This window comes from Porites lutea, chromosome 7, assembly GCF_958299795.1.
Source record: "Porites lutea chromosome 7, jaPorLute2.1, whole genome shotgun sequence".
Taxonomy (NCBI): domain Eukaryota; kingdom Metazoa; phylum Cnidaria; class Anthozoa; order Scleractinia; family Poritidae; genus Porites; species Porites lutea.
Window position 1 is genome coordinate 17,287,395 of NC_133207.1, and position 25,503 is coordinate 17,312,897.

At 39.1% G+C, this 25,503-nt stretch overlaps 1 protein-coding gene across 1 annotated transcript; it reads left to right on the top strand.

Annotated features, from left to right (window-relative positions):
• The first annotated feature begins 104 nt into the window (after positions 1-104).
• On the top strand, positions 105-24,838 carry LOC140943106 (disheveled-associated activator of morphogenesis 2-like). Its single transcript, XM_073392165.1, has 31 exons — positions 105-419; positions 1,509-1,598; positions 6,269-6,337; positions 6,824-6,921; positions 7,584-7,661; positions 7,799-7,856; positions 8,341-8,431; positions 9,105-9,211; positions 9,549-9,659; positions 10,280-10,383; positions 10,851-10,917; positions 11,816-11,933; positions 12,947-13,079; positions 13,698-13,744; positions 13,822-13,886; positions 14,456-14,578; positions 15,025-15,408; positions 15,624-15,668; positions 15,785-15,847; positions 16,480-16,554; positions 16,854-16,961; positions 17,736-17,842; positions 18,472-18,560; positions 19,341-19,454; positions 20,502-20,602; positions 21,577-21,638; positions 22,210-22,270; positions 22,361-22,495; positions 23,404-23,499; positions 23,851-23,925; positions 24,398-24,838. Exons 1-31 carry the CDS (start codon positions 258-260, stop codon positions 24,671-24,673), a joined length of 3,312 nt encoding a protein of 1,103 aa, XP_073248266.1. The 5' UTR covers positions 105-257; the 3' UTR covers positions 24,674-24,838.
• Positions 24,839-25,503: the final 665 nt, after the last annotated feature.

The window sequence follows — 25,503 nt, forward strand, 5'->3', positions numbered from 1 at the left end:
TCAAAAATAGTCGCTTTGGGATTCATATATTGAAATTTTATTAACAACCCCTCCCCCTGGATAGTCAAAATTCATACCCTTGCCTACTTATAGTCGCGCGAATATGCTGTTTTGGTCGATGGCCATTCACTCGAGTGAGCGTCAAACAAGTTTCCTTTAATAATTTCCCCTTGTATATGTGTTATTTTTTAACCAGAGGGTTTGATTGTCAGCTTTAACTCATGGTTCATCGAAGCAGATAGCACTGGCTTCATAAAATGCCTAAAAAGAAAAGTGGTGTCGGTTGTTTCGGTTCTCGCTCAAATCACCCCGAAATTCGCTATGGAATCGATCATTCTCGAGGAATGCAGATGCTTCACGACTTCTCGCAACCGATGCCTGAAGAAAGCGAACTTAATGCTAAGTTCGCGGAGATCGTGGTAAGTAAAGGATAAACGAACTTTTAGGTTTAGTTTAGGCGACTGAAGATCAACAGTTATCGAGTTGCTAGCACTTTAAAGTTCAATACGTAACTTGCTCTTCTTTGACATTAGAACGGAGGCGGTGTCAGACCAAAATCAATTTGTTGTTTATAATTCAAACACGTGCCCATCTTTGAAGAAAAAGCCTTAATTTCTCTCCTGTATGGAAAAAGACTCTTTGCTTTCGGGAAAAATAACTTGAAGGAGATTTGATTTATACTCAAAGGATTCTAAAGAAATATCCCCAATGGGCTTTTGTACTTCAGTGAGCTTAAGTTAATTACAATTCTGAAATTCCTGTCTTTCATTTTGGTCTAATACCTCTCCAATTGATGGTCTTGCACAGTCTACAGCTTGTAAGCGATGTACAAGATGAATTTTTGCCATTGAGACATTACTTTTTGTCGACGTCTGGTTTGGCAAACTTGTATCATAAAATCTGGAAGTCAAATTTATTTAACTTTCAATTCTGGTTTATTGATCAATTTATGCCTAGACTTCAGTTCGTTTTATTTCATTTCCGACTGTTTTACGACTCAGACATGTCAATAAAGTTGCATTTCCAGTCATCAATGGTCGGACGATTAAATCTCAAGCATTGTTGTCGGAATAGGTTTATCGATCGCCAAAGTTGTCAATGATCGAATAGTGTCGCGATCCTTTGGTGATAAAATAAATATTTTGTACATTCAATAACTTGAAATAAAGTGTTCTACTTCCTTAGATCTTAAGGAGAATGTATTTTTCAGCGATTCTCTAGCTTAAGCAGGACAACTGAGATGGTCATAGTTTCGATGATGTCTCAGTTTTAATTAACCAACCAGAATTTACGAGGTACATTGCGTTAAATGCTGCTATAGTAAGAAATCGGACAAGCTTAAGTTAACAGCTTATTTCATCGGTAAATTTAAAACGAAATACAAAAATCCTCTGCCTGTATACAATATTGGACGCTGTGATGCTTGAGTTTACAAATAATTCGTCGCAGCGATAGTACAGACGTCAAGAATTATTATCAATATTTGTGTGTTTGTTGTGTTCTTTCAGGAGGAACTTGACCTCACCGCCGTACATAAGAAGGCAATGTTTGAATTGCCACCTGAAAAAAAATGGCAGCTTTATTTATCTAAGAAGAAGGTAAGCAACGCTGAACTGGAAGAGAATACATTAAATCAAAGTTTTTTGAAACCTGTTGATATTATGCACAGCATATTGTGCGAACTCATGTTTATACTATATTAATTCTACCAATGTTAAAAGATTAATGGCTGTCATGTATGGTGGAGTTCCTGCGGAAAATTGCAAATTATGCTCTATTAATTACATATACCTATACTAAAATAATTTTTCCATTTGAAACTTATTTTTTTTGATCCGTAAGAAATTTTTCAGATATATCTGTTTATAAATCAGGTCCTAAGGGAATATGGATTGAAGCTGTATCTAGAATCTTTATTATGCTTGAAGTTGTCTTATTTGCATTTTGAAAGTATATATAATGATAAATTATTTCTTATTGTCTGGCTTGCAGCTGTTTTTTGTTTTAAGTCAACCGAGCATCACTTGTTGATTTGTGGAAATCCACTCTCTATTGCAAATGTGTTTATAAAAATTCTATTAATTCTTTAAATCTGTTACTTAATACTTGTTTAAAAACACTATTGTTATCTAACTGGAATCCTCTGAGAATTTATATTATATAAATTAACATGCTTTGTTTTTATTTTGTGGTTGGACAAAGCTATTGTCCTCGGCAGACTTTTCATTGCCACTCCTTTTTTGAAAACTCATGACTGTCACATTGTTGCAAAATATATGATATAAATAAATAAATAATTAAATATATAAATAAATACTCAATAGTCTAGATTAACCTGTGAAGTCATCAGAACTGTTGCTTAATTTTTTTTTTGTGTGTATAGTATCTTCTTTCAATCAGTTGTTAAATTGAAAATCCATTTCTGAATTATAGGTTATAGTTCCTTGAATTTAGTAGCCTTTTTAGTCGAGCTTGCTTTAGCAGAGCGAGACTCTAAAAATGCAGTCGTTTCTTTTTTTGTCGGTGGGACCTAGTTTGTAGGCCACGCGTTCCTAACAAAGACCGCGGATACTGGAACTGGGGATAAGAAAGGTGACTTTCACTGTATGCAAATGAGTCTCGTGATGAACGTGCGGTATATTTTCGGCGATGACTGAAATGACGCATGTAAGTTTGGCAATGAATAGAGGCCCTTGATTTTCATGTAGTTATGCATGACATGTAGGCATATTAGAAAGGAAATATCCCCAAGTAGGATAAGAAAATATTATAGTGGGGAAATCCTATTTTGTGCTGTTTTAAGGCATTATGTTTCTCAGAATATTGTCATGATTACTGGAAATCTACGGTTAAATAGATTCACTTTGATTGTGTATTTAATTGATACATTTTTGCAGTTGTTGGTGACTTGTTAAGATGTGAAGTCATGTTGCACTTTGTAAATACTTGAGATATCAAGTATCCACTGTCACGTAATTTTTACGTGCCTACGTGCGTAAAATTTTACGTTCTCAAATGAAATAGAGGCAATGTATGAAAGGTCGCACGTACAATTATGTAAGTGTAAAGGTAGAAACTTACTTGCTCAACTTGACGTTTAATCTCAACGCTTTATATCTTACCTCTATATTATTTACGTGATTAAAATTTACGTGCGTTAATGTGCGGAGCCAAAAACGCATCAGTGGAAATCCACCCTAACGTTATGTAAGTGTCATGGATGTGTTTATACAGGTAGCTTTGAACTTGACTATCTGCGCACTCTACTTGCAGCACTTCATGTCCATAGAATAGAAATCCCATATCGAGCTTTTCCAGAACGGTTTGGTCCAAGAATTCTATCCCTTGAAAGTGTTGATTATTTTGGAACAACCGATCACTTCAGTGGTCAAAAAAAAGAAGAATAATCTTAATGAGCAAAACTTCAAGGTTTACTGGAAAATCAGGATCGAGGATCGAGGATCGAAGAATCAGGGATCGAGGATCGGTTAAAAAGAACTTGAAAATAAAATGAATAAATAAATCGTGGACCAGTGGTGATGTGGGTCTCAGACTGTAGATAAATTTCACAGAACATAACCCTGTTCGCTGTACTGATAAGCTAAGGTTCTGTTAAACTTACACATTTTTCCTGTGCTGAACAGATACTGTACCAAGCCATATCTTGGTCCGCTACAAAAAGGCTATGTATATTTATACTGACAAAGTCATGGGCTCCTGATACCGATAAAAATCATCGTTCAACGTTTTGAGTGTAAAATCTCTGAAAGAGTTATCCTCAATGGAGCAATATCAATATGTAGAAGGTTTTCAAAGGTTTCACACCGGTTTGAAGCTAAGATGTGCGACCTGTCTCTCCTTGCAATTTTTATGTTTTGAGTATTTACATTAGGACATATATCAATCGTTTTGTATTCCAAACAAAAAAGTAAGCGCCTTTGACAACAAAAGTTATCTCCAAGCAAGCGAGACTCAACGCTTTTAAGAGCGTTCTTATTGTTTTATTTATTTGGCAACAGTTTTTGGATAATTTGTTTGTAATCTTTAGCAAACCTCCTGTACTTAACCCAGAGACACTTTAAAATGCCTTAACCTATTAAGCCCCAATATCCACATACAAATTCTCCAAACTGATCTCCATACATTTCCTTTATGAATTAGTTGAGAGAATTTAATATCAGATCAAGGCATTTCTCTTTGGTGATCATTTTATGAATTCCCATAACCTTATCTCTTGACTATGTATGGATTTTGTTAGGAGAAAATTGATGTTGGTCACTATTGGGACTTAAAGGGACCACAAACCACTAACATCAGTGTTCTTGTTGTGTCTGCACTTCATTAGGCATCGGAGATTGGAGAATTCTCCTTTTACTACACAGTATTCTCTGACTAACATGCAATAGCCTATGACTGTTTTCTATTCAGACATGGAGCCTCTTTCACGATATTCTCCTGTAAAGTTACACCTTTCTCTTGGTACTAGAACTCTTAGTGAAAATGCTGTGGAACCCAAAATTAATTTGGCCTTTTTTATGAGGTGGCTGTATTAGTTGGTAGGGTCTTTTCATGGTTACTTAGTCTTTCATAGACAGGAGTCCCAATTGACAGATATATCACAATGCAGGGTTGTCAGAACGTTTTGAAGTAGATGGCTGAGTTGTCAAAGTAAGCAGCCAGTCCATTGATATTTTATTTAAAAAACGCCATCCGAAAAGAAATGCCAAGTAGAGTAGCCGGCTGATACTAACCAAGTAGGCAGTGATTCTTGCCGGCAGCCAGCTATTTTTGACAACCCTGACAATGCCCTAAGACTTTGTTGTCATTTCGAATGACATCCCATTCCTGAGACACTTTCAGTTCATAAAGGATGTTTTTTTTCTGTGTTTTATTTTTGGTTTGTCACTTGGATGTTTTTCTCCAGAAGTAACTGTTGTTTTGTTTGAGAGGCTACATCAGTGTTAAGAATCTTTATAATGAAATATTTCACAGTGTTTAATTCCAGAAAAAATTTTGATTTATGTATACCTCCCCAATGGAAGGGATTTTTTTTCTATGAACCCCACCCCTGTGGAGGTTTCATTTAACCTCCCTTTTTAACTTTTACATGCAAGTCTTTAAGATCCCCTGTGCACCCCCCCCCCCCCTAGAAATTTCCAGTCTTTTATTTGAGGGGAGTATGGAGATGTTCAGAGACTACCCAGTGTGACCATTGACTGCTTAAATGACCTTCCATTTACAGGGTTTTAACAAAAAATGCATGGGCATTTTGCTGGGAGCAACTAATTGCCCAAATTTCCTTGGGTGTAACACTGTTTGTGAAGGGATGACTTTGATGCACAACTTGTGCAGGACAAAGAAATCTTCCAAAGCATGCCTAGATGCATAAGAGCCATTCTGTTAAATGGGCCAGTGAAACAGGCAAAAAATTTGCATTTGGCTGGAAAATTGAAGTGATGATCTGCTCAGTTTTTTTTGCATTCTTCCAGGTTTGACCAATCAATGCTGTCCGTAGGACTGGCTTGTAATAGAAATGTAGCAAGGAGAAAAAAATGGATTGGGATGAAGGACAAAAACAGATAAAAGTCAACTTTGCTTTTTAAATTTTTGCCTTGGAATTTTGCTTTGGGCCCTAAACCATTAACTACTACAGTCACACCTGTTTTAAACAGACACCCAGGAGTGTCACAAGATTGCTCATTTAGGACAGGTGTCCAATGATAATTAAGGCATGTAAAAAAATGTGTATATAATTATGTTTCATTGATCTTGACTAAGGTTTGTGTATTGGAGGGGTCCATTGACAGGTGTTTGACTGATTTTTTGTTTTGTGTTAAGCGCGGCAGCATTAGCTCAGTCAGTAGAGCACTTGACTGCAAAGCAGGAGGTCGTGGGTTTTATTCCCGGGGCCGGATCAATACTCAGGGTCTCAAAATTTATAACTGAGAAGTGAAGGTACTCCCTTTGCACTGCAAGCGGCTAGACCTTCGCGTGGCTCGGATGACCACGTAAAATGGAGGTCCCATCTCCAGTTGGAGATGTAAAAATAGTGTCCCTAATATATTAGTACTTTTGTGCTAAATACATTGAGAAGTAGCACCACAATAGAAAATCGCAGATCAAACAGAGCTTCCTTACGATCTATAGAGTGTTCACTTACTAGAGATTATTGGACTTGGATTGTCAGATGGGCTTGTGGATGGTTTTCATTCCTTGTTTATTTTACTCATCTGATTCAATTGCTCATCTTCATGTCTTCTTATTTCAGGAGCAAGAGGAGTTAACCTCAACAAGTTACCCGGAATACTACATTGATCAAATGAAAAGCCTCCATTCGGTAAGTGTTTATTTCATAGCCATTAAGTTCCAGACTGTAATGGAGGTATTTTGAATGTGAAGATGGGTGATGCACAGGAATGCACCTGAACTGTGTGTTGTCTAGTCCCTTTTAAACAAGTTTTTAAACCCTTTTAGCCAGCAATGAAAATGGTGCTATAGAAATTACTGTTATTATTAATATTATTATCATTTTATTATTTTTTTTTATCAAACAGCATTTGTGAAAAGAATGTATGAGACTGAAATTTGGACATTAAGTGAGATTTTTTGCCATAAAATTATCAGAGATTACTTGGTGTGTTTTCTTTGAATTTCTTCTGAAATTGTAGTCTACAGTCTCAAGCCATGATGGTATTGATTGCTTACCAAAAGTTGTTTTTTTTATTGTTGCTGATACTTCATTCTTGATGAAGATGGTGATTGTGAGAACACATAAAATTGTATTTATTACTGCTATTTCTTTTTATTTATATCTTTGTAACAGGTTTTTGTTGCCCAGAAAGAGGATGAAAATAGAGAAATAGAGTCCAGAACAAAACTAGTTGATGGACTTAAAACTGCACTCAGAACGCAGCCTTTGAGGTAGCAAAGTGGCAAAAAAGTCAATTCTGCATTACAAATGTACCCCCCACAACTCCACCCATTCCCATCCCTAAAACTTAAATATGTATAGACTAAGTCATAACGCCAAAAGCAAAGGTCTCATGGGATCTTTAATGAAACTTCTTTCAGAAAAAAATCAACTTTTGCCATAAACAAGGAGCAAACTGAATTCTTCCTGAAAAAATTTGAAAGAGCCATCAATCAATTGAATATCTGGTCAGAGGAGAATATTAAAAAACAAACACGTCACCTCGCTGAGTTGTACACCTGAAGCCATGATACAGTCATGCGACACTGGTCAGGGGATACCCCATTTTGACTTTGACAGCTGTCAATTGACCTTAACATGGATGTCCAATATCAAGTTAAACACTGATTATTTGCGCTTTGGACTCATAGCAAGTGTGACATTTCACATCCCCTAACATGAACAGGCAGACATATGGACAGATGGACTGATGGACCGATGAGTGTATGTCAAACCAAACTATTCTTGCATAGATAACCAAATTTTATTACCCATAGTGCTCGGCTACAATGATTAACTTTGAACTTTTAATTAGTATATTAATATTGTTGCTAAATCATGTGATTTCTGTTGGTTATTGACTAAACTTGTTGTTATGTGTTTTGTTTTGCAGATTTGTGCATAGGTTTATAGAATTAGAAGGTTTAAATTGTTTATTAGATTTCCTAGAAAAAATGGACTTTGAAACAAGGTGGGTTGTTATCTAATTGCACTGTACTTAGAAGAAAGAATACGTAATAAATAAATTGATAAAATTAAAGTAGAAGTGTACATGTGTACCATGTCTTAATTTTTGCATTGATTTCTTGATTTTCTATTCTTTTTTAGCCAAAGTAAAATTCACACTGCGGCAATAGGATGTTTTAAAGCTTTAATGAATAGCTCGGTAAGAGTTTCCTTTACTCATACAATAAATTGAACATAGGTTAAATCAAGTCAAAATTAAATTCCGGTTGCCAATTTTCTACTAAGGTTGATTTTCAGTTTCCCTTGTTTTCTAATGGTTGGTGGGGAAGGGAAGGGAGGGGAGGAGGTACTCTGGAGTAAAAAAAGGATGGAAGGTCCAAATAAGGCCAAAGTGTTCAACCCAGAAGGGAAGAGAGGTCTAGAATATAACCTCCCATAAGTCCTGTTTTCCTTTGAGCACATACTGAATGATGATAACCCAAGATTTTACTTTTCACCACCCCCGCCCCCCACCCCTAAAATAATATATTTTCCACCAAACTTTCTCACCTGAAGTAGTCAACACAAAATTTCCAGCCAAAGGGCAGTCTTTTGGACACAAATTTTATGTTTAACACATGGTATATTAATTTTGATGTAATCAATAAAGTTTTATTTATTGTTTATGAATTTATTTTTTGTAGCATGGAAGAGCTCATGTACTGGCTCATCCTTCCTGTATCAATATCATTGCTCAGAGTATGAGCACAGAAAATATCAAAACTAAAATACAAGGTAGGTCTATTAACCCTTAAAGTCCCGATGGTGACCAACGTCAATTTTCTCCTAATCATATCCATAGATTGTCCAGAGATTAGGTTATAAGAATTAATAAATTGATCACCTAAGAGAAAATGCTTTGATCTTTTATCAAATTCTCCCAACTTCCTCTTTAAGGAAATGTATAGAAATCAGTTTGGAGAATTTGTACGTGGATATTGGGGCTTAAAGGGTTAAACCTTTGTTCACAACATGGTGGTTTTTCTTTTGTGATGTACAGTTTTCTTTTATCGTGGTTTTCTAGACACTAGCTGTGGAGTTAAGGATTGTTCCCGATTTTAACTTGTTACCTAGCAAGGTTAGGTCCCGTTGTGGACTAGAGTGTTGGCAGGGGGCTTGTTGCGTGTGTGACATGCAGGTAGTTAAGGCAACCACATTAGTGGTAATCACCCCAGCTTGCTTCCTGCCATTATCTTACTCATCTGGTTTACATATTGTATGAATGGAATTAGTATAAAACATGTCTGTCCAAAACAGCATAACTTTTGACATTTGGTCCAGTAAAACTCTTTTATCATTTAAATGTCAGATAAAAGCAGTCAGGTTTGTTGTAAGATTTTAAGCAAGTGGCGTATGAGTAGATTGTTCTGTGCACCCAGGCTCATTATTTTCCTGTTTGTGATTACAGTTCTAGAAATCTTAGGAGCTGTCTGCCTTGTTCCTGGAGGTCACAAGAAGGCCTTAGATGCCATGACTCACTTTCAGAAGTTTAACGAGGAAAGAACAAGATTTCAGGTTGGTAGAAAACAATTTTTCATGGAAAGAGGATGTGATATAAATGTAAAAATTTCACCATTTGAGATTAATATATTTGTGCTGTAGCAAGAGAGATGTTTGTAGAGATGTCAAATGAGAGACTTGTTTGACTTAATGTTCTGTTAAAAATCTTTAAAGAATTATTCAACATTGCATCAAATTGAGTTTAAGTTTGTTCCCTACCAAGTATGAAATGAAATTTGCATTTTATTCTTTATATTCAAATAAGGTTCACTTGGAAGATTATGTTAGCTAAAGTGTCAAATGCCAAACAGCCATAAATTATTGTAATATCAAAAATATTTTTTGTTTTTAGACACTGATAAATGATTTAGATCGCACCACTGGACACCACAGAGATGAATTTAACTTGAAAATTGCCATCATGTCATTCATCAATGCAGCACTCAAGTATGGAGCAGGCGCTGTAAGTTAACGCACAACATCTGCCTCTGTATGTAACAATAATCCCTTGAACTGATCAACATCTCATTTCTCTTTAAATGAAACCACTGGATCACACAAAAAAGGTCATGAGAGTTTAGGAAAAGATCACCATGCTTAGATAAACTGGCTTGATTTTCATACAAATTCCCCTAGCTGACAAGATGTTGATGGAGAATAGAGCTAAGTACGTGCTCTTCAATGTTACCTAGGGCTATAGTAGGCTGGGCTCTACCGCAAAAGGCCAAGGGCCAGGTAGAGTGAAGATTTTGTCCGGCTAATGTAGAAATGTAAACGCTTATTACTTATTAGTAAAAACAGCACAAGAAAAACACAAGAAATTTTCAAAACCTTGCCTTCATTGTACTTGTACAAATGTACCTTTTCTATTTCTGCACCTACTTAAAAAATTAACAGTTTCTTAATGTTGTGGATTGAGCAATCACCGGATGATGTAATGCAAGAGATTGAAAGGTTACAATATTTTTATGAAAGGACACCCTAGAAATAACCCAAAATTAGTGACAACCTTGTCAGTTGGAGACTGGCTTTTTTCCAGCAAGGATTAAAGTTTAATTTTCTTTTTTTGTTTTTCAAATGCAGGAACATCTTGAATTTCGCATCCATCTTCGGTTTGAGTTTCTAATGCTTGGAATTGAACCAGTAATTGAGAAGTTGCGTACTTTGGAAAATGCAACACTGGATAGGTATCAAATGTTTCTTCAATTTTTGGTGTCACTTGCATTTTTTGAGAAAGATTAACAATAAAAGCAATATTTTCATGGCTGTATGCTGCTATTATTAAGCGGAAATTTTAAATAGGTTAGTTGGTGAGTCTTTTAGATGGAGATAACCTCTAGATCTCTCCTTTTGAGAGTTATTTTGTTTTGTTTTCTATTTCTTGATGAACGTGTTGTAAAGCACATTTATTATAGCAGGTGGAAGTTTATTGGTAATATGTCTTCACAATCATTAACTTCAAACTTATTTAGCTACCACTGAATGATAGATATAAACTGCTGCTCGCCATCGTAAATATCAAGTGTAAATTTTGAGAACAGGCTTGATAATAAAGGCAACAGAGGTTGAAATGTTGTGCCTTTAGAGTTTCACTCATAAATCATTTATGCATTATTCTTGTTATCAGTGGATAATGGCCTTGTTCTTCTTGCAGGCACTTGAACTTTTTTGACATTGTGAGGATTGATGATGAAAAGGAACTCTCTAAGAGATATGGACAGGTAATTGAAGAGACAAGGGAGTAGCTGCCATGGTTTAATAGCTGGCCCCAGTTGTTCGGAAGGTGGATAACGCTATCCAGTGGATAAATCTCTCTCCAGTGGATAGTGTATTGATTTCCTTAATACTTATTTTATACTGAATGGTGATTTATCTGGTGGATAGCGCTATCAAATGTCTGAATAACCAGGGCCTGCAAGTTAAATTTTATTTTCCTTTGTTGTTATGTACAGTAACTTTGTATGATGATATTTGAACCGCAAGAGTTCTAGGGTAAGAGATCAGGGTCATAGTATTTAAAAGAACCTTAACATTTTCAAGTTAGTGATACAATGTACTTGGGTGGGGGTTGGGGGGGGGGGGTAGTCCTCACCCACAAAGGCTGCCCTAAGGTTTTATGCCCCCCCCCCCCTTTGAAAACAAATTTTCTGGATCTGCTATTAACATTTAATTTTATTATGTTGTATAATGTAAACCTTCATGGATTTGCAAACCTTCGTGGATTTGGATTTAGATTTGTGCAAATTGCCAAGTGGAAACCACTTGTAGTTATCTGAACCCCAGTTGGTTAAGCATCGGATAGTGCTATCCACCGGATGAATCTCTGTCCAGTTCCATTGGACAAGACTAGGGAAACCAGTTGCGCCATCTACTAGATAGAGATTTATCCAGCGGATAGCCTTATCCCCTGGATAAATCACTATCAAGCAGATAAATACTACGGAAACCAGTTGTAACATCCACTGTATAGAGATTTATCCAGCGGATAGCATTATTCACCTTTTTTACAACTGCAGCCTGCTTGCTCCAGCTTCATCTTCAATTTATTGCCCTTCTACTGTACTAAATTAATTTTTTAATAGTCTGAGGTATCTTTATTTTGCCTTTTCTTATGACTAGCCATATATTGATCTGCGGAGTGCCACTTGTATGTTTGAAGTTCTCAGAAGAAAACTCTGTACCACGTCAGCATACCCACACTTCCTGTCCATTTTGCACCACATGCTTCTAGTACCAAGTGAGTTGCCTAATTTTTCATCGTTAAGAAGATTTAAAGGTTGATTTCGTACAGCTAAATTGAAGCAAAATCATTAATCTCTTAGTTACTTTTTCGTTATTTTTTGTGGTTCCGGTAATACCCATCATTGAGGTGAACTACTGGTTTTTTCTAATAGCATGCTTCCACGATTTGGCTTTTGTTGGTTTTATGAGAACATCACCCAATGTAATAATATAGGAATTTTGCCGAAAAGGGGTTTGTTTTGAAGCTAGTCGAGCCATTTTCTGGTCACTGCCTGGCTATAAAGACCTAAAACTTTCCAAAAAGCTGTTTTCAGGTCGTGTACTTCGCGGCCTTCTGTTCGAGATGCAGCTTATCAGGTTCCAAAGTTCGGGCATGCGCAGAAAGCATAATTGTGAAATGTTATTTAAAGTAATCCCCCTCTTTTTCCGCTTTTCTAGTCCCGTTTTTTCGTTTTGGTAGGTTTTTAGTAGACTTTATTTCGATGTGAAAAGTTTTTGGTAAAACTTTTAGGATCGTGGGGTTAGATAGGAGGTAGTTGCAGTAGTTGGGTACTAGTGGAACAAGCCGGATTTTCATCGCAATTTTCGGGTCAACGTTACAGGTTACAGCCTTTTTCTCCGGCCTCATTGACTGAATCGTGCTCATTCTGGCGTGGTTTGAAAGATCTCTTCACCCTGCAGAAGAAAACCGATGACGTCACCAGCGGTGCAAGGGACTAGGTTCCACTCGGGCGGTTAAGCAACAACCGGAAATGGACATTCTTGGGCGTTGGTTTTGCCCACATTCTCGGCCAAAGCGTCTCAAAGCACAATTAGCATTACAAATTCGGTAGTGGCTTAAGATATTTAAAGGCAACAGGCCTATCTTCCAGTTGACGTGCGTTGGTCAAAAACGCCTTTGCTTAAAGTTCGCTAATTAAGGCTCTCCCGTGTCAAAATTCGTGTCAAGATTTATACCTGTGCATGGCTACCACAGCAGATGTTAATTGGTATTTTGTTGTTTTTCAGATGATCACGGAGTGGCTCGGAGACTGTGGCAGTTGATTGACAGAGTCGTTCAACAAATCACAGTCCAGGAAGATGATGGGAGTGACCCGGATGTCGCTCCACTAGATATCAATGTTAATTACATTCTTGATACGTAAGTAAAGGAAGCCCTGTTTTATTCATCTGGGCCGGGTTGTTGAAAGCTGGGCTAAGATAATCCAGGGTTAGTGCGAAATTTGATTTCAGATATAAAAGCGTAAAAAGCAAATTCAGTTTAATTCGCAGTCCTGAGAAAACAGCTGTCATTTTGCGACGCCAACACTGGTTTCCCCGCGCAAAGACGCCCGAAAAACAAGCGCAAAAATTCCATACTGATGACGCGTCACTAGTCAGATCTGGGTAGATGTAGTGCCTCTGATTGGCTGAAGCAAATTTTCCACGCGGGATGGCCAATCAGAAGCACTACCCAGGTCTGGGTCGTGACGCTTTATCAGTATGGAATTTCTACGCTTGTTTTCCGGTTGACTCCAGCGGTGGTGTTGCGAAATTTTGGCTGTTTGCTATGTCTACAATTTGGAATTGGGTACTCTACTGAAAAAGAATAGAGAAAATTATTCGAGAAAATGCTTTTTGGCTAAAGAAAAAGAAGCCCGGATGAAAATTCCAGCCCGGGTTAGCACTAATTGGCCCTCGAACTGCTGGGCCCTAGTCTCTTAGTAGCGTTACCTTATACATACAAACTTTTCAAAATCGAATAATTTTTTTTTCATAGATTACTCCATGAAGATGAAATTCGCCGGGAAGAAATTGGCGAGGACGGTAAGTTAATTTGTTGTGTGCTGCAAGGTTTGATTAGTTAGGCATTCAGTTTTAACCGCTATATTTTCCCCTTGCAGTTGAAGGTCTAAAGATGAAACTTCAAAAGAGAGAAAGGGAGGTGGAAAGCAAGAAACAAGAATTAGTAAGTGCTGACATACCCTGGGTGCCAGAGACTTTTCTAGCGCGGTTTCCGGTTTCTGTCAATTTTTTATAGTGAACCGCGCGAAAAGTTTTTCCCGCGGCTTCGCCGCTCGTGGCTTCGACCTTCGGCCAACACCGAAAATTCCCGCCGCACGCGAGAAAAACCTCTGGCACCCAGGGTAGTGCTGACAATAATCAGATATATCGGCTTACTATACAGGGAACCCCAACATTTAGTTCCAAGAGTAAACCTTTCTCGAATGATTTGGCAAATTTAAGCGTAGTATCGAGGTGAAGATAAAGAACGATGCAGCTGTAATAAGTGCATATACAGGTTTTTCTTTAGTTTTCCCCGTTTGGGAATAGTAATTATTCCAATAAATTAATGTTAATATAGGGTAGTGAGTTGCAGAATAAACTACTATTGGTAAAGAAAGGTTTCGTTTCATTATTTCTCTGTGCTAAAAGCTTGTTTTTAGTTACTGTCCATACATGCACTGACGTTATTTTGTTCTACACTGGTTAAGGTGGTATTGAAAGTATTTGCTTTTCATGTTATATTTATAACAGGAAGAGTTGAAGGAAGCATTTGATAAGATGTCAGTTAAACTTGAACGAGAATCGCAAGAAAGGGAAGAAGCAATGAGACAAGTTCGTGAACAAGAAGCAAAACTGACCGAAGCTAACTCTAGGGTGGGTACATCAAGGGACAAAAAAATTGGCCCTTTTTTCTGATTCCTTATGAACCAAGATGCTGAAACACATTTCAGACTAAAACTGAACGATAAGGAATCGCCGTCGAAAGTTTATTCAATTTAATAATCACTCATTCTTATTCCTCGCCTTCGTTTGAAAAAAAATGAAAACGAAATCTGCAAACAAAGATTATAAAAGACGGTCGAGTTGTTCAAAGAGCAGTTACTTCATATGTGGTCTTTGTGTAGTGGTAAACTACAATAACATGCAGCTGACCAATTGAAGTGTTTCCTTTAAATTATTTAGTGATAATGTTGGACAGAAAACAAACAATTGCAGCCTGTGTGCGTGAGCATGGACTTTTGCTGCGCAGCATACACTGCGTTTAACTCTCATGCCTCTAACGTTTGTCATGCCTTTTAACGTTGATCGTCTTATTGCAGATCGAGTCGGAAGGTCAAGAAAGACTCAAACTGCAAGAGATCCTGAAAGGAGTTGGAGGATCAATACCAGATGACGCTAAAATATCCAACCTCACCAGCGCTGTCGCTGCCGCTGCTAAGAGCTCGCCGATGCAGGGTGTCTCTCCTCCTCCACCACCTCCCCCTCCCCCTGGTGGACCTGCACCTCCCCCACCGCCACCCCCTCCTGGAGGGGCTCCTCCACCACCTCCACCACCTGGTGGGGCACCAGGTGGTCCTCCTCCACCTCCTCCCCCTGGGGGAAAATCGGATGGTGGACTTTTTGGTTTCGCTAAGCAACCGAACAGGAAGGCACCCAAGCCGTCTCAGCCACTGAAGTCCTTTAATTGGGCTAAATTACCTGATGTAAGTATAGCAAAAGAACCCCACAAAACCAAACAGTTTGTAGTCGAGATATACACCTGCTTATTTAAGAACACATTCTTTTGATATACATATCTGAAAAGTCTTAAGTTAGATGAAAGTTGTAGTTCTCTAGGGCTTGTGGCTATTCCTACTTAACGACGCAATGCCGCTGCATCAATTCGAGGAGAATATTCGCTATTCTTTTTTTTTTGTAGTCCAAAATAAAAGGCACAGTTTGGACAGACATCGATGACGCAAAGGTGAGAAGAATCTGAGCTCAATAATCACATTTACAATGTTGAAAGTTCTCATGCCTCAGAGCTCTCATAATTTCTCATTTTATTGATCTGAATTGCAGTTCTTGTGAATATTTCAGGTTTATGCAGTCATGGATTTTGAAGACTTCGACAGAATGTTCTCTGCTTACCAAAGGAAAGAGGTATGACGACGCCCCCTAAAGGAACCTTCCATATTTTAAAGGGGTTTTGTTCCTTGTGACACATAGGCCTTGCAATCAACTCCTTAAACACGAGATTCTGGAGATTCAGTCAGTAGTACAAAAGTTAGGGAGGAGCAACAGTGGCGTTTCAATCCAGCCAATAATCATAGCGCTAAATCTGCCCTTCAAAGAAAGTGAGCTTATAATTGATACAGCAGTCCTCTAAGAAAACCCCCAGTAGCCGAGATAGCGTGGTCAGACCAATCTGCAATGCACAACTTGACATCTTGTCTTTTCCTTCCTTCGCAACATTCATTCGGGGTCAGCTAACCGGTCATACACTTACATTTAAAGTTTTAGAGCATAGACTTAAGGCCCTTTTTATATAGAGAAAACCTGTCCCGAATAGAAGGGTCACTTTAAAACTTGGCGAACCGTTTACCATAGAGGCAAAACGTTGGCTCGGCTAGAAGGCCGGTTCGCCGCCCTTTTTTATGATCGGATCACCCTGCGAGCTCGCTCAGCCTGGTCAACTCGGCCAAGGGGAGACAATCAGAGCATGCGCGAGTGAGTGAGTGTGAGTTTGTTTTTTATCAATTTTTTCAAAGAATCTTTTTTTTTTTGATATGTAGAAAGACAACAAGGATGGCGCTGACAGTGTTTCAAGACCAAAGGAATTGTCACTGATTGATAGCAGACGTGCACAGGTTTGAACTCCAATAAAAATTCCTACAATTACTTTTATTCAGGTATCTAAAATCATACCCCTTTTTGTGGACAACGTAGTTGTATTTCAAAATGTTGGAAACGTTGTTTTGATCAATAATGAAAACTAGAATGAATGTGAGCTTTTTAGCTTTGAACACGAGATAGAATAGAGATGTCTTGCACACGTCTCACCTTGTACAGAATAATTAGTTAGCACTACTGGGTAGTGATTAGTCGTGGACATTGTCCCATTCTTGCAAACAGAAAAATAGTTGTGCTTTAATTTTTGTTATTTCAGAACTGTGGTATCCTGCTTTCCAAGTTGAAGATGACAGATGAGGAAATAACCAAAGCTATTCTTTCTGTTGATGAAAATGACGAACTATCAAAAGACATGATCGAACAGGTATAATGATTGTCTTTCGTACTGCTACGTAAACCTTGCTTCCTCCTTCGCAAAGAATCGCAGAACTTGAAATATTCCTAATCTCGTCGTTCCCTCTTCCGGGGTCAGCTTACCGTTCATGCACGACCATATCAAGGTTTGAGCATAGACCTAAGGCCACTGTGATATGGAGAAAACCTGATCCGGGTGGAATTGTCACTTCAAAACTTGGCGAACCGTTTACATTTGAAGCAAAACGTTGGCTCGGCTAAAAGGGCGACCCGCTTCCGTGTCACCCTTTTTCGATTGTAGGGTCACCCACCCAGCTCGCCCAGCCGGGTCAGCTCGGTCATGGCAAGACATTCAGAGCGTGCGCGAGGGCTATTGTCAGCACTTGGTATTAATTCTCAGGGCTCGGGCGAAGGGGTCAATTTCGGCTGAGAGGGACAAGGTTTTTGTCCTTACTCATAGTAAAGAGCTAATCTCCAGACCAACATTTTTTTCCGCTGCACGCGCTGATTTTTCTGTTTACGAATTTGCGGCTTCCCTACCCGAGGTGCCAAAGATTTTTCTTGCGCGGTTTCCGCTTACCGTCAAGCCTTTGTAGTAACCCGCGCGGCTTTACTCGTGGCCTCGCCGCTCGTGACTTCGGCCTGGGCACGACACCGAAGCGTCCAGCCACACGAGAAAAAAAAACCCTCTGGTACCCAGGGTAATATGATGCGGCATAGTAAAAAACATTCGGTTACTTTGATTATCCCTTGTTAACAATTGTTATGTTTTGTCTGTTTACAGCTTCTTAAATATGTCCCAACATCAGATGAGAAGAATCTCCTTAATGCACACAACAAAGATATCGAGCAGTTTGCTCGGGCTGATAGGTTTTTATACGATATGTCCAGGTAAGAATGATAAATTTAACGATACACACAATTCATCTCTTAGTCACAATAAAACAATCTGAAACTTATTCGCCGTGTTCAGAGAATCTGATTTTGCAAAGTAAAAAAGGACTTTGGCGAAAAACCGTGCTGGAAGCTAAACCAAAAATGTCTAAGGGCCTGTTCACACTTAGTGGCCGAGCACTTTTGCCCGCTTCCCGGTACAAAAATAGTGGTGTGTTCACACGTTTGGTACCCGATAAGTAAACTGTGTACATATTTGCTCCATTTCGCACTGTCAGGCGCCATTTCTAACTAACTGAGAACTTCTGCACACAGGGACCCGGTGCCTTATTAAGCGCCCGAATTCTGGGATGGGTGTGTTCACATCTCAGTGAGTACCGTACTCGGTCAGCTTGCCCGAGCACCAATTGTGAACGCTGTCTAAGTTTTGCGGTGTTTGGTGTTAACGAATATTTTTTTCGATTCTCTAAACAGCTTATTTGATATTCCTGCTATACAACAAAATACGTCTTGGGTAGCGTTTAATAATAACGAATTGAATGAGTGAATTGCCTTTTTGGGGGCCTGCTCCTTATGATTTTTCTGAAAGGACCGGTTGTAACACATTTGTATTTGCTACTGTTTAGAATTGTCCATTACGAGCAGAGACTTAAGTCCCTCTTTTATAAGAAAAGATTTCCCGAAAGAATGGGTGAAGTAAAGCCACGAGTACAAGGTTTGTTCTTAAAATTCATGTATGCATTTTGTTTCATTCTGTTTGTAGTGAGGAATGTCTGATGCACATAGGCATTAGATACTATTTCTTAGCCGATAAGCATATTACAAGATACGCGATTCAAAGATCATGCATATGGTTTTTAACCAATGTAGAATGAGTAAGAGAATACTCGTGAACAGGTTTACGGTAAAAGATCGAAGGTCGTATGAAACGCTAGGCAAGATTAAAGCCGATTTGTAGATCTTTGTATTTGACGCGTAACTTTTGTTTCGGGTTAAGTAAACGCTTTCATAGTGGGAAAGCTACAATGTAGCTTTCAGGGGAACTTACCAGCAACATGGAAAAACCGGAAATTCCAGTTGGAAAATCAAATTGTTCGCGCCATTCCGGTTTGAGAAGCTTCAGAAAATATGAGCTGTGATTTGAGGTGGTGCAATTTTCTCACTTTTTTTAGTCTGTTCAGCTAAATTGGATACAGTTTGTAGCAGGTTGTTCTCCCAGCACGTCAAATTTATATTTCTATGTTTATGCACTTGATTTCCACCTGGGTGATTTGTGTAAGTGGTACAGTTTAACCACATCAGAGCGTGGTCTGATGTGGTTTTCGTTTTTAAAAATTCGACAACCAAAGGTACAAAATAAGTTACTACAGAATGATGTCTGATTTTTGATTACTTCATGATTGTCATTGCCAGTTTTTGTTGGCTATAGTGATATATTTGTGTTAGTTTTACAAAGTGAAAGGTTTTTTGTTCTTCTTGTTTATTATTTTTGCAGCTGTACTGGAGGCGTCTAGAGAAGTTCAAAGAAGTCAAAGGCTTAGAATTTTGCTTGAAGTTGTTCTTGCTTTTGGCAACTACATGAATCGAGGAGCGAGAGGAAATGCTTCCGGTGAGAATTTAGTTATTCAGTATAAGAAGAATAATATGTAGATTTAGCCAGGACTAAAAGCAGAGCCTCTGTTTATGTACGTCTACCAAGCTAAAGGTCAAACAAAAGAAACGTCATGATGTTTCACTTGAACAACTCCATTGGCTGCCCCAGGTGAACAAGTTAAATTTCCCTTAAGACAAACGTAAGTTGTATTTCTAGGATTCCCCTTTCCCATCCCTAGCAGAGTGTACTTAGTTCCTCCCTGAGAGTCTGTACGGGGGTACATACGTACGCTGACATCATAACCAAATTTTCTCGCGGAGCTCCGTCGCGCGAGCGGGCGCGGAGGTTCCGCTGTTATTGGTTTTTTTTGTGAGTTTGAGCTCTCTGAGCTTTAACATGGTTGCCACAAGTCAGCAAATGGTTAGGAAACAGGAGCCCATCTTGGGCTCCTGTTAGGAAGCAGTAAAGTCCCTTGAGAGTCAGACAAAACTGAGGCTAGTTTACTTTGATTCAGTAAAAAATGCAGTTTTAAAGAAAAGTCAGGAGGAATTGGAATTATAACACCAAAGATTTCACACCACTGAAGGCCGGAAGAAGAATATTATATCACCATAATTTTAAGAATGGTTTCCGTCAATGAAAAAGAAGGTAGATAAAAACTTTATGTTCATAAAAAAAGACGGAAAATGGAAAGAACGGCTTTAAGGGAAAACTGACCTAACATTATGTTTTTGTTTCATTGGTCAGGTAAATTTCCTTTTTGTAGTCTGAATTGTCATCTGTCTCTTTGCCCTACCCCCTCCCCCTCCCCCTCAACGGGCGGCGAAGCCCTGGCGTCGTTGAGGAGGGTGGTAGTGGGGTGAAGAGACGCATGACGTTTCAGACTATCCTTTAAGGAGAAAGTCAGGAGATTTTGAAAACTGGTGTCTGTGGCAACTATATTTAAAGTGACGTGAAAAAAGCAGACACATTGCTGTACGAGTACGATTATCTTGTTGGTTTTTATAGTTAGCGTTTGTTATCAACAAACAATTTCATTTTATAATTTTCTCTTATTTATAGGTTTCAAGCTGGGTAGTTTAAACAGAATAATCGACACAAAATCCAGCTCAAATTCGAAAATAACTCTCCTCCATTACCTTATCATGGTCTTGGAAAGAAAGGTAAAATCCTTACGTATTTCTAACAAGTGAACTCCAACTACGACTGTGTCCACATGGTTCGGTTGTTTCGCCTTGCAAACGCATATAACCTAGCTTATGTGTTTACGGCTCACGCCCGCACGGAGTGAAATATTGTAAACTTAAGTATTTGTAAACACTATCCAGTCCGTCTAAGTTCGTAAACCGCATAACACCTTAAACCCTAACATTCTCTGCACTGCTTTCTATTCGTTTCTTGTGGCAGTGGTGAGGAGAATTTACAATGAAGGCCTTTTTCGCTGGTTGATCATTTCTTATGACCTTAATGTTCGATTAAACTGAACTTAAACGAACCGATGTGGACGTGGCGTGACATGGTAGGCACGAGAAAAATGTGCAAATGGCATCAAGACTTCAAGAGCACGGCAACAAAAACGCGCAACTTGCCTGGCAAAATTGCGGCAAAACGAGTTAAAGAGTTTTACCACCCACGTTCAAACCTGTCTTGCAACAAATCAGGTTGTTGCAAGTTGCGTGAATACTGACATCTGATTGGATAAAATTACGCGGTTGTCACGCCATACACGGGAGTTACGTCGACTTGCTGCAAAGCAAGTTTGTCTTGGGCCGGTAAAACACGCGACAGGCACGGATGTTTGTGCCAAAAGAAGCTACTCTCTACTTACTGCAACTACCTGTTTGTTGCAAGAGAGGTTGATTCGTGGGTGGCAAAACATGCAAGACCGCTATGCAACTCATTTTGCAGCAATGTTGCAAATCAAGTTGATCGTCTATGTTGTACGTTTTACCGTACATTTACAATGGGTGCGATGGGCAGAAAACATGCAGCGGGTGCTTATATCCGGGGGGTGTATTTTTTATTTACAGGTAGGTAGGTCTATAACGGGGAGCTTATAAGGGGGGGGGGGGGGAGCTTATAAACGGCGGTTTACGGCATTACGGGAGTGATTTCCTTTCTCGCCTCTTTTTTACAGTATCCTGAGGTCCTAAAACTGGAAGAAGAGCTCGCCCACGTCAGATCGGCTGCCAAAGTCAAGTGAGTGATACACTTCTCCCTACGATAAGTAATATGTCAAGCATGAGACGCAGTGTTTCATCCGAGAAGAGAGTTGAAAATACGACGCGCAGCGGAGTATTTTTGGCCAACTTCGAGATGTTTCATCTGGTGATGGAACACTTTGTGGAATGCTTGATATTACTTCTCAAACAAAATGATTTTAGAAGGAGAAATTAAGGATACAAAAATGAGCAGTTTTTCATCTGATTTCCAAACACTCATTAAACATTAATTTCCTTTGTATTTCTTTATGAATTATTAATGCATTTTAGCTTAATGAAGTCGTCTGACACCAAAAGTGAGGTTGAATGGGGAGGGTACCTTGCATAACCTATGTCGAAGGATACTATATTGCAGAGTACATTTTTTGCTTGACGTGTTTTATGAACGTCTGATTTTAAGTGCATCTTGCCATCTAAATTTATTTCAGTCTTAGGTCTACTATCATGCTTGTAATGCGTGCGTGGCTCACAATAATGAATTAAGCGTTCCTCTTTAGAATTTTTGCCTCTTTTCTCTTCTGACACTTCTTTTTTTTCTGTGGTTTTAGTTTAAACGATTTGGAGGCCGAAACGGGCACTATCAAGAAAGAAATAAAAGAGGTTGAAAAGGTAAGCAGACACATATAAAACGATGAGAAATAACATGGAAAATTTAATCGTCTCACTGTGAACTAAATTATTAATTTCTATGCTTTCAAGGAGCTGGAATTTCAGCATAAGAAAAAGGAACGCGTTCATGGAGACAAGTTTGTAGAATCTGTTGGGTCGTTTGTGAAAGTCGCACAGTTCTCGTTGTCAGAACTGGACGATTCGTGGAAGGATATGAAGCAAAAGGTAACAGTATTTTATTGGCTTGGTCATCTTCATTTTAAGTTAGTCACTGAATAAACAATTCATTTTGACAATTAGTGAGTCAGTCAGTTAGTTGAGTCCGTGGTGGAGTCAGTCTGTTAGACAGTCAGTCTGCCAGTCAGTCAGTCAGTCAGTCAGTCAGTCAGTCAGTCAGTCAGTTCAGTCAGTGAGTCAGTCAGTCAGTCAGTCAGTCAGCCAGCCGGTCAGTAGTCATATAGCCAGTTAGCTTCTTAACCAGGATGAGAAATGTTTTGTTTTTGACGATGCTTTGCCGTAACATGACCCCGTAACAGAGTAGCTTGTTCCAGCGACTTAGATGGTCGCCACAAGCGAAGGTGACGGGAATGGCGAGGACGTCTTCCTGCATGTATCGCTGCCCTCGCCTTTCCTTTTCGCTCGTGGAGACCGCAAGATACATAACAAGTTACTGATATGGCCGGCAGTTTGATTTAATGGTAGGTGGTAAAGTTTGTGTTTTTCTGAATCCGTTGTAAAAGACTCAGACCGACGTCTATCTTTATGCCTTGTCCACACTAATGCGTTTTCGTTGTCATCGAAAACGCATCGATCGATTCGCGTCCACACGATATAATTGCACGTTGTGACGTAAGTTAAACTCTATGGGCATGCTACAAACACACGAGCCTGTGATATTTTCAGTCACCCTTTTCATTTTGATGCGTTTTGGACCATACATCATAATACGATATATACGCGTTTTCGTTTTGATCCACTTGCAGAGGGTTTTCAAATCGGTGCGTTTTCGATGAAATTGCTCAGCGTATTAGCGTGGACGGAAGGCCTAAGCGCATCGAAATGAATGCGTTTTCAAACGGAAACGCGTTTATGTGGACGCGGCCTTAATCTTGTTTTCTCTGACGGTTATCTAGTACGCCAAAGCAGTATCCATGTTTGGAGAGGATCCCAAGCAGTTTCAGTCAGACGAATTTTTTGGCCTGTTTTCTGCATTCCTGGTTTCTTTCGCGGTAAGAAAACTTTATTTGACAACGAGGTCATCAACTCTCAATCCCTTTCCTCCTTTAAGAAAATACTGAAGATTAAATTATTAAGTAAATATGAAAACCGATCTTAAATCTTTCTATCTTAGACTTTACGCCATCTTTTCTTCAATTGATGTAAATAGCTCTTGCCCGTAGTTCGAGGAGGCCTAACCTCTCATAAGCTCCTACAGTTTCGCCACTTCTTTTTTCTACGTATCCTATATCATTTGTAATTCGTGTTCTATTATGGTGTGCCAAGTAAAATAATAAAAAAAACGTCCATCAGATTTCCCCTTAGCAGTTATAGAACAAAATGTGTCTTGTTTTCGTTCACAGGAGGCGAAACATCAAAACGAAGAGATGAAGAAAAAGAAAGAGCAAGAGGAAAGAAAAGCCCAAGCGCTAGCCGAGGTAAAATTGTGGTTTATCTAGGAACCTTTTTTGGCCAAGCGCGATGCCAACGACGTAACCGAGCGCGGGGCGCCCGTCTGCGCGCTCTCTCAGCGTTTCTGAAGTCGCAAGTTCTCGTTTCTATAATAGTTTTATAGTTAATTTTTTAAATATTCACAAAAATGAAGGAAAACTATTACATAAAGCCGCAGGAAACGAAAAATAACCGTACTTGTCGAAATGCGCAATGCCCCCTGATTTCCTTTGCAAAAAATGGAGCTCCCTTATGTGCAGAAAATAAGACTGAGGGTGAATTTCCACTATCGCGTAATTTGTACCTGCGTACGTACGTAACTTTAAACGCGTAAATAAAATACAGACCATGTTTGAAAGTTGGAGATGGGACGTGCATTCAAAGGTTAGAGGCTATTTTTGCTGAATATTTGCAAGGCTTAAAACGTTCTTAGTCAAATCCATTTTGATTACTTTGCAGCAAAAAGAGCGAGACCGACAGAGATCAGCTGCCAAGAAACTTATTCACAACAATTCAGTACCAGAAAAGAAGAATAACAGAAAAGTTAGCGGCACTGGGGAGAATCGGGGCGAGTTTGACGACTTGATCTCGGCTCTTCGGACAGGTGATGTCTTTGGCGACGAGCTCAGTAAAATGAAAGGACGGAGACGGACGGCGCCGCCGAAGCAGGCTCGGAGAGTCGAAAATGTTTCCGAACGCGAACGAGCTTCCCCGAAGATTGCAACAAAGTTTTAACACCAAACCTTAGATAACAACGTTCTTTCCGAAGGAAGAAGTTCTCCCAGTTAACTTGATTGTGCTGCGAATAGGAAATGCCGGGGGAGGGACAATTGTCCTGAAATTTAATATAGGGGACAATCAGAAGGAATCCTCTATAGACATAAGTAAGAATCGTATACCGTTAACTGCCGCTTATAAGACCCTCTCCTACTTATAAGCTCCCCAAATATAGGCCTATCTACCTGCAAAGAAAAACATACAGCCGATTATAAGTCCACTCTCTTATTCTGTTCCAAATGTATTCTTGGTTTGAAACTACGTGAGAAGGCGGCTATGTTGGATGACAATACAATATAATTATTTCTTGAAGAATTTACATGAAATTAGAGCTAAGCTCCCTGAGGAGAGAAATGCTTTTGTTCTTTTCATCCAACATGGCCGCCGTGACGTCACGTTCGAACCATCAATTGTGACGCTTTGAAGCTGTATTGAAAACCAGTAAATACCAAACGTATTTTGATCAGCACTGCTATCGCCAGTTTCGGAGCGCCTTTTCTAGCCCCCCCCCCCCCCCCCCCCCCCGCCCCTAAAAGCCCAGGGCTCATATGCGCCAGTTGACGGTTTTCACTCTTACAATCATGTTATTGTAGTGGCATGGAGTTGAATTAACATAATATTTTCCTCATAGGAGACTTGGTTTCGAATCTTTTGAAGGTTGGTTGATTTGTGAATCGCGTGTCGATCAACGAAATTTTAAAATATATGTAACATTTATAGTTGCCAGACTTACTTGCATAAAATAGACCTCTGTAGCTTGTATGGTTTGACGGTTTTCCCAACGTAGG